General features: G+C 55.2%; 1 protein-coding gene across 1 annotated transcript; it reads left to right on the forward strand.

Moving 5' to 3' along the window:
* Window positions 1-1,845: 1,845 nt before the first annotated feature.
* On the forward strand, window positions 1,846-8,861 carry PPIF (peptidylprolyl isomerase F). Its single transcript, XM_014837239.3, has 6 exons — window positions 1,846-2,203; window positions 3,422-3,452; window positions 3,982-4,070; window positions 5,871-5,967; window positions 6,460-6,535; window positions 7,871-8,861. Exons 1-6 carry the CDS (start codon window positions 2,009-2,011, stop codon window positions 8,004-8,006), a joined length of 624 nt encoding a protein of 207 aa, XP_014692725.1. The 5' UTR covers window positions 1,846-2,008; the 3' UTR covers window positions 8,007-8,861.
* Window positions 8,862-9,168: the final 307 nt, after the last annotated feature.

Here is a 9,168-nt window from a genome sequence, read left to right on the forward strand (position 1 = left end):
CTTCATCCAGGTGGGGGATAAACTAAGGCCCTCCAGGGCCAGGCTTGAGGCGCAATAGGGTGCCACTAATCCACTTGGCATGGCTAAGGGCTGTGTGAGCTGAGAGCCTAGAACTGACATGTGGAGCGATTCCTCGCTTCCTCTTTCAAATCTACAATATGCACTGATACAGATGGGAGCTGGGAGATGTGCTGAGGGCCAAGATGGGGTGGGGAGCAAGCAGCCTCCCCACTCAGGCCTGTTCTAACTTCAGGGCACAATCACAAGAAAGGAGGAGCCATTCCCCAGGACAGAAGGAGGCCCCATCATGGACTGGGACCTGGGGAGCAACTGGGCTCCAGGATGCAGCTGGGGTGTCACTGAGTGACCAGGCCTTTCCTGGGCCTGGAATAGAGAAGGGAACTGTGAACTTCCGGAAAAGGGCCAACCAGTATTCCCATGAGCCTAGGACATTCTTCTCTGACCTCATGAATTCACGTGGGCCTGCATTTTGCTGCCCGACCCCTTCCCAGGAGCTGATTCAGGGTCTGGGGCAGAGCAGTCCAGAGCTGATCCCAGCTTAAGCCCACCTGACTCAAAGCCCCAGCCCTTACCCCCTTCTCTGGTCCTCAGAACTCTGGGCCCTGCAGCTGAGACCCACTGCTGCCTGAGCCCCACTGCTGCCTGAGCCCCAAACCCTGAGTAAAGACAGTCTAGACTCTGTCCATCACTGATGCTCATGGCACAGTACTAAACAGTTGACAAATTCCTCTCTCTCTTGTTCATTTTACCCTTGGAACAGACCTGGAAAACAACCAGGGCAAGAATTATCATCACATCCTTCTTCTCCAGAGGGGAAACTGAGGCCCCGAGAAGCCTGGGAGAACTGGCACAGGAGGTGAGGACTCCAGGGTTCTCCTAGCCCCCAGGCAGTGCCTTCTCTCTGAGCCTCAGTTTCCCCTCTGGAGAGTGCAGGTGTTGATCCAGATACTCTCTTAGGGCCCCTGCCTGTTATTCACTCACTGTGGGCCTCCATGCCTCCCAGGCGTCCATGAAGCCCAGCTTAGCACACAGGTAAATCCCCCTTCCAGTGTTCCTCCCACTCAGGTCTCCTCCTCTTCCTGTCTTGTTTTGTCACCCTTCCTTGCACTCTGTATGGAATGGCTCCTGTGCTGTGTTACCTGCAGGTGTGGTTTCTGGGTGAGAAGGGGTGGGAGGGGAGCCATCAGCCAGCTGCCCTGGTTGCTGGGGACCAGGGCTGTCAGTCTGTGGGGTTGGGGAGGGGGTCAGACCCAGTCCTGTCGGAGGACTAGGGGCCAGGTGGGAGCATGACAGTCCCAGGCTGAGTTTCCAGTCTTGCTGCAAGAGGCTCTGGTCTCTAGAAGCATCTGGAGACAGGCCAAGGCTAGGACAAAGAGGTCTGTGGTCCCCATGGGAAGTGTCTGCCTGTCTGCTCCTGCCACCTTTCATCTAATCCAGCCTCTCATCACCATCTTTCTTTCACTGATTCTCAGTGCCACCTTCTTTCTTGGTCTCTCTGTCTGTCTGCCGAGCCTGTGAGGGAGGGACTGCCTATTTAACGGTTCAAATGTAGACTTTTGTTATATTCAAATAAAAACATATGGATGATCATATTTTGGAGTTAACCACGTTTTAGCATTTTTACTCTTTTTTGCATCTATTGGGACCCTCACAAAATGGAAGCAGCCTCCTTTTGCGAGGTCGTGTCTGTCCCTCAGGTCTCCGGCCCTGGGAGGGGCGTGTTCAAAGGACTTTGCGCTCCACAGCCCTCCAGCCTGGCTGCAGTGCCCTTTGCGGCTGGCAGGGGTCACTCGCGGACAGGCCCGGAGTGGGCGGGGCGGGGGCGGGGCGGGGGCGGGGCGGGGGCGGGGGCGGGGCCGCGAGGCCGGCCTGGCCGATAAAGGCGGTGGGGCGCGGCCACGGCTGACTTGTCCCACTGGGCGCGCGTGACCTTCGCTGCTGTCGCCTCCGCTGGTGCCACGGCCTCCCACCCCGACCCGCGCCCGCGATGCTGGCGCTGCGCTGCGGCCCCCGCTTGCTCGGCCTGCTCCCTGTCCCGCGCTCCGCGCCGCTGCGCCTCCCCGCGGCCCGCGCTTGCAGCGGTGGCGGCAGCGCCCGCAACCCGTCGTCTTCCTCCCGGAACCCGCTCGTGTACCTGGATGTGGGCGCCGACGGGCAGCCGCTCGGCCGCGTGGTGCTGGAGGTGAGACCATGGACCCGACCGCACTGCACTGAGCGTCGGGGACGGTCCCGGCCAGGCGCTGTGCCTGCCTCGCTGGGTGACCTTGGGCCTCCCACTGCCAGGCTCTGGGCCGCAGTTTCCCCATCTCTAAGAAGGAACATCAGAGTGGTGTCTTCCGCTCTCTCCTCGGAACTTGGGAGTAGTGGAGGCGGGAGGGAGGGCACATGTGGAAGAGAAAGCTCAAGGTCAGGTCGTAGACGGTGAGGGCCCGTCCCGCTAGCCGACCCGGGGGTGGGGGAGGGTTCTGAGACTCCTCCAGGTCGGAGCGTAGGCCCAGAGCTCCGAGGTGGGGGTCCGGTACCCCAGCGTCCGGACGGCGGCCCTTGCCTGACTCGGAGGCCGACCCCGTCCCCTCCGGCGGGTCGCACGCTGGGCCCAGGCGAGGGAACGAAGTGGGCCCGGCGGCCGCGGGCTCCAGCCGCCCGAGCGACCCAGGATTGCCCTTCTGCGAGTCGGGGCAGTGCGCCCGGAGTTCTTAACCCCACCGCCAACCCCAGCCACCCTCTCGGGGGCAACGCTCAGCTCCTGCCCTGGACTCTTTGGGCCTTTTTAAAAACAAAGCAAGAAACAAATAGGAAGAGAAGGTCTGGAGTGGCCTGCAAGCCCGACCCCCTTTTAAACAAAGGGGCCTCAGTTAAGCCTGTTTCCTCTTCTGGAAAAAGGAGAGCACCCTCCCTGCTCTCACTTATTTTAAAGGTTTGGTGCCAGGTGGCTCTTGAAGCTGGGAGGCAAGAGTCTGTCTTGGATGGCGTTCCAACCTCCCTTTACCCCTCAGCCCTCCTGCCTCTCTCCCAGCCTCAGTTTCCATCTGCACGTTGAGGAGCTTGGACTAGTTCCTCCTTAGGGCCCTCTTTCTAGGTCCTGAGTCTCTGACACTTTGGGCCCAGCTGTAGTAGCTCTGCCAGTTCTGCCCCTGGAAATAGGCCAGGATGGCACTGACATCTCTTCCGACAGGTTGGGAAACCGAGGCTGCCTCCTCCCAGCCTTGGGTTCAGGAAGCAGCTGGCAGAAACGATAGCTGCTTCGCTGCCTCCTACCCAGGGCTTGGAGGAACAGGAATGGCCTGCCGCGGGGCTTTCTGTCTCCCAGGCCACTGTGGGGGTTGAGTGGGGAGGAGGTTCCTTCCTTCACCTGCCTCTGGCCTGACCATCTTCTCTTGTCCCTCTTCCTGCCCCACAGCTGAATGCAGATGTTGTCCCAAAGACAGCAGGTAAGACGGCCTGGGGCCTTCTGAGTCTAGTCTAGATGGAAGAGAGGGGGGCAAGGTGAGGGCATGGAGCCCTGTGACCAGATGGGGTCCACGTGAGTCTCAGCTGCTCAGTGCCCTGGGGTAGCCTTCTGTCCCTCTCTGAGCGTCATGCTCAGTGTTGGCCCTGTCTGCCTGTCCTGCAGTAGCCTCAGAATCAGTAGAAGTCACACATAAATTTCCCCTGGGACAACTTCCTCCTGGTGCCCGATGAGGCAGGGTGCTGGCTCCATAGCCCTTGGCCTCCCTACCACTCTGACCTGGTGCTGGAACAGCCAGGAGCATGTACTCTTGCCGCAGTGCTCAGACACTGAGAACAGAGAGGGAGATGCCTTGTTCTAGGTCACACAGCCAGAGCAGACCCAGGGGGCCAGCCTAGGGTCTCTCCACGCCCAGCTTTCCTGGGGATTGGAGGGGGTGCTGGCTGGAATGAGTTGTGACCCCTGGAGTTGAGGCCTGGCCCTGGTAACCTGCCTCTTCCTTCCACCCTCAGAGAACTTCAGAGCCCTGTGCACTGGGGAGAAGGGCTTTGGTTACAAAGGCTCCACCTTTCACAGAGTGATTCCAGCCTTCATGTGCCAGGTATTGCAGCCCTCTCTGTGCCTCGGGTTCTTCTGTAAGTGGGGGTACTAACAGGCGCTGCCTTGTAGGGGTGTTATGAGGGTTAATGGGTGAGCATGTGCTTGGTGCGTGGGAAGTGTTGAACGAGGGTGCACCTGTGAGTACTGTGTTGGCTGTCCTCACACCCTGAGAGGCCGGAGCTCATCTGGGCTGCCAGAGCCCTTCCCTGCCCAGAAGTTGAGCAACAGGGCAGGTGGCAGGACGGCCCTGCCCAGCTGGGTTGGGACGTGAGCCTGTGGAGGGAGAATTGGCATTGGGGTGTGGATGTGCGCAGGGCAGCAGGGACAGATCTTAGGGCTTTGGAGGACTAGCGCATTCAGACAGTCCGTGTCCCACTGAGCTCTTGGCATGGGAGGTAAGGAGGGAGAAGAGGAGGAGGAGGAGGGGAAGAGAGACAGGGCATGGACAAGAACTCTCGGGTCTGGACCTGGAGCTTCTCTTTCCAGAGAAGCGCATCTTTCTCGGTTGAGTGAACATCTTGCATTGTGCGTCCTGCCTGGTCTTCAGAAGTGTTAGCATTGCTCTGTCAGAGGTTTGGGGGTAGGTGTTGACACCAAGAACTTCTCCAGGGGTCAGGACCCGAGCTGTGTTGGGGGTTGTCCTCTGTTGGGTCAGACCCTGCTAGGTCAGGGGTTAGTGTCCTGAGGCCAGCAGGCCTGGAGATAGGGGCTTGGACATCATGATCTCTTTGAAGTCCTTTCATCCCAGAATTCTCTCTCCTATTCCCTCCACCCTGACCTGGTGGCTGTCATCATATTGTGGTGAGTGGCATTGTGTTGGGGCTTGGCCTGCTGATGTGTCAAATGTGGCGCGTGCAGGGAGGGGCAGGGAAGCTATGACTGTGGGACAGGCCTGGCCAAGCCTTGTGGCTTTCTGCTGCAGAGGCTCCCAGCTCCACCTGAAGCTGTGGATGAAGCAGGAGCTGAGGCAAGTGTCCTGAGCCAGGCTGGGGTCTTCCTCTGAACAACATCAGGCAAGGGCAGGGACTTCCAAAGCTGGAGGGCTCTCTGAGGCATAAGGTAGCAGCACTGGGAGGCCCAAGCCAGAGTCTTGAATTGTCACTCTTTGTGGATGTTTCAGCTGGGCTGGTCAGGTCACCCCTCTGACTTGAGGATCCCATCTCAGGAAAATAGCAACGTGTCCATGGCCAGGGACTGGGGCTGGGGCTGGCAGCCCATGGGCTCTTCTGGCCACGGCTCCCCATGGATGCCTCAGGCAAGCTATGAAGAAGGATGCCAGCTCTTGGGTGGACTCTGTCCTGGGTCTACAAACCATAGGGAAGCCACTGGGCCTGGTGAGGGGGAGATGCTGGGACAAGGGGGGCACTCAGCAGAGGGAGCTGGTTCTGTGCCGGCTGCTGCTGCTTCCCACAAATCAGACTTGGAACGGGGGCCCCTGGCCACTGCCCTGGTTACCTTCCAAGAATCGTGGGTAGAAAATTGTAGGTCACCAAGAGTCATCTCCAAATGGCCATTAGAGCCTTTGAGGATCATTTAAAAACTTGCTGAGACAAAAAGTGAATCATTCAGAAACCAGGATAGTTATTTTGGCAGAAAATATTTAAGCTTTATTTTATTTTAGTTTATTTTTCTTATTATTTTGTTAGTCTTTTTATTGTTGGATGTTTTTTGACCCCTTTGCCAGAGAGTCTTCCAGCTGGGTGGGTCTTGGGTGGGTTGGGGGCTGCCTTGCAGTGCTGAGGCAGCACGCCCCCTGCCACCTCAGGGTGGCGACCACTCAGAAGCTGCTCTGTGCTTGCAGGCAGGCGACTTCACCAACCACAATGGCACAGGGGGGAAGTCCATCTATGGAAGCCGCTTTCCAGATGAGAACTTCACACTGAAGCATGTGGGACCAGGTGAGTGGGGGCTGCCATTCCCTAGTCCGAGTGCCCCGAGCTTGGAGGCAGACTCCGCCACACACACTAGGATGTCTGGGAGGCTTCAGTCTCATCGTCGATTGCTCAGTACCCAATGGTACACTTCCCTTCCTTCAGCACTCTGGGTTGGCTTGTTGGATTTTTCTAGAGTTTTTTCATTCTGTGCTCTCAGTTTAAAAAACCAGCTTTCCTTTGAGAACCTGGGGGAGAGAGCCTTCAAGCAAAACATTGTGTCGCCTTTAAGACCTGAGGTGCAATGTGGAAATGTCTGGAGGTCAGGGCTGGGGGTTCCACTCCGGCTCCACACTAAGAGCTTCCACAAGGCGCTTCCTTCTTGTGGTTCTCCCTTCTGAACTCCAGGATCTTCAGACTCAACGTCCTTATTTGGTTTGAGCTGTCTGCTCTTTAGAATGACTTCCCAGGGTAGATGCCTTCTGGGACAGCGTGGCTCACTCCTGCTTGTTTCTACAGGTGTCCTGTCCATGGCCAATGCAGGCCCCAACACCAACGGCTCCCAGTTCTTCATTTGTACCATAAAGACAGACTGGTGAGTTCCCTGCTTCTGGCTCCAGGCCCTCTGGGATGAGGGGTGGCCCTGCAGCTGGAGGAGGGTTCGTGTGCTTGCAGGGGAAGGTAGTTTGAGGCTGGACTGTCTGCTCTGGGACAGTAGCCCTCACCCGGGCTGTGTGTCAGTAGGAGAGAAGGAGAAAGTTCATGGAAGGTTGGAGGGAAAATTTGGGTTGTTCTTGCAACCCTGTCTTTATTAGCCCTCCCAGTGTTGCTGTCAGCTGGGATTTTCTCAGTGCATTCGCACACACACAGAAGGACTCTCTTACCAAATGCATTTGGGAAATGCTACGGAACATATCAGGCCTCAAGATGGCTTGTTGTAGAGGCCTGTTTGCTTGGTTTAATGTGTCATTTCCTTGGCTTTTCTCGACTGTGGAATGTGCCTTGGAAAGCGCTGCAGTAGACATTTGCATATCATACCAGGCTTTTCCTCAGGCATTAGCACAGGCCTGCAGATAGCTCCTAGTACCTTAGAGCCCTCTTTCCCACATGCCCATGGGTTTTAGGGATGTCCTCCCTGGTAAATTTTCCACTACCTAATAATTTTCTCAGTCCAAAGTCCCTTGTGTCCTAGCCTGAGGCCTCTGGGGTTGAGGGCACAGTAGCTGGCCAGGAGCTAAGATTTAATAAAGCCCATTTCTGAGGACGTTAAGGAGACCTAGGTGGTGGGTGGATACAGGCCATCTCTAGCCTCCAAGCTGGAGGGGACATGAATGTCTAGGCTGGGCAGGTCGTTGCTGGCTCTGCCTGCGCTTTGCTCCTTCCATTGAACCCCTCATGGACCCTGCAGCTCCGCCCTTGGCGGTAGCCCATCTTGGCCTTGCTGGCACTGGACTAAGCTGAATTTTGGATTCTTGGAATTCTCTCAACTTGAGAGCTGCTCAGAAGTTACATAGTTTCACACTTGTTATCTTGGCTGTCATAATGAACCTCATAATTCATAAATGTTAAGATAGTTCCATTTACACAGACTTCTTATTTCTTCAGAGTAGTTCAATATTATCTCCTTATGCAGAAGAAGAATAATTCACTTTTCCTAAATGAGGTTACCAGGATTCAGGTTAAGTGGCCTTGGGCAGGGTCCCACAGTATGTGAGGCAGAGCATACCCTGGAAGGGAGTCGTCATCCAATGTATTTTGGGGAGCTCAGCAAGGCTTGATCCTGGAGCTCTGAGGGATGGGTCCAGCTTTTCAGTGGGAGTTCCTTTCAGAATTGCTGTTTTCAGTAAATAGTCATGACCAAGTGACCATGACGTAGGGTGACATTGCACTACTCTTAATTTTTGCTTACCTTGCTCACCTCTCCTCACAGGTTAGATGGCAAACATGTTGTGTTTGGCCACGTCAAAGAGGGCATGGATGTCGTGAAGAAAATAGAATCTTTTGGGTCCAAGAGTGGGAAGACATCCAAGAAGATTGTCATCACAGACTGCGGCCAGTTGAGCTAACCTGCCAGGGCCAGGGTGTGAGGCCAGTGGCAGCTGCATGTATGTTGACTCACCCAGATGGCCACCTTGGTCTCCCAGTGAAGGTGCCCTGTGGAGTTGCCTGTCCTTGCTCTGCCATCACTGTGTGCTCGAGGAAGCCTTCTCAGGAATATTGGACTTCCACAGGACCTGCCAGACAGTTTCCCCAATGCCCACCCTTCCCCATGACCCCATTTCTGGACATTCGTCATGGACATCATGTTGCCACTCCTCACCAGGCATTGCCTGTGATGGCCCAGCCCAAGTTCATCTGTACCTTGGACATTAGGGTGGTGATGGGTTAGCTTTGAGTCCAGGTTTCTGCCTTTTCCTTGACCGAGGGGGGAAACTGGTTGCGACAAGAGGGCTGTTGTGTCTGTTTAATGTCATCTTCCTAATTGGGATAATTTATATAACAAGATTGCCTGGAGATGAAGGTGACACTAACTACTCTGTGCTGTGACCTGAGTTGGTGGCACAGGCCACAGAACCCCAGAGTTTGGACCACAATTGGGGCTTTTGTGAAGGGCGTCCCGGCCGAGGCCTTTGTCCAGCTGCTGTGGATCAGGTGGCTTGCTGCTGCTGCTCTTGAGGAGAGTGCAGCCTGGGAGCAAACCCACTGCGAGCGAGCCTTGCCCAGTCAATGTGAAGTCCTGGGGTGAAAATGGAAATGCCTTGTAAGTGCCGTGTGCTCTGCAAGAAAGTAAATGTGTATTTTCTGGTGAACTTAGATTTTTCTGTGTTTAATAAATTAAATCTGCTAATTATGTATATAATACACTTCTGGAACATTTGTGTTCACCTTAAATGTGAAAATAAATCCTATTTTCTGTAAAAGATTGTCTGGTATCTGGTGGTTTTAGGAAGCAGTGTCTGTAACAAGTATTTGGAGCCAACCTTTATTGAGTGCCCACGTGTCTGGTGCTATGCTGAGGGCTCTTACATGGACTGTCTCATTGAATCAGCCCAGCAACTCATGAGGGTCTTTTTATTGTTATCCTGTTTTAGATGAGGAAACAGTTTCAGACGAACTACCTGAGCATCTACAACCTATCTACGAGTACTGGCTCCGCCCTGGATCCTAGCTCTGCCTCTTGGTGACCCTGAGACTGTTTTCCTCAGCCCACATAATGGGATAACAGTA

Source organism: Equus asinus, chromosome 2 (assembly GCF_041296235.1).
Source record: "Equus asinus isolate D_3611 breed Donkey chromosome 2, EquAss-T2T_v2, whole genome shotgun sequence".
Lineage (NCBI taxonomy): Eukaryota > Metazoa > Chordata > Mammalia > Perissodactyla > Equidae > Equus > Equus asinus.

Excerpts from the sequence above, each read along its gene's own strand:
- PPIF (XM_014837239.3), top strand. The coding sequence starts at position 2,009 with ATGCTGGCGCTGCGCTGCGGCCCCCGCTTGCTCGGCCTGCTCCCTGTC. Across the intron at positions 5,968-6,459 it reads ACTGAAGCATGTGGGACCAG|GTGTCCTGTCCATGGCCAAT; the intron begins GTGAGTGGGGGC and ends TTGTTTCTACAG. Across the intron at positions 6,536-7,870 it reads TGTACCATAAAGACAGACTG|GTTAGATGGCAAACATGTTG; the intron begins GTGAGTTCCCTG and ends CTCTCCTCACAG.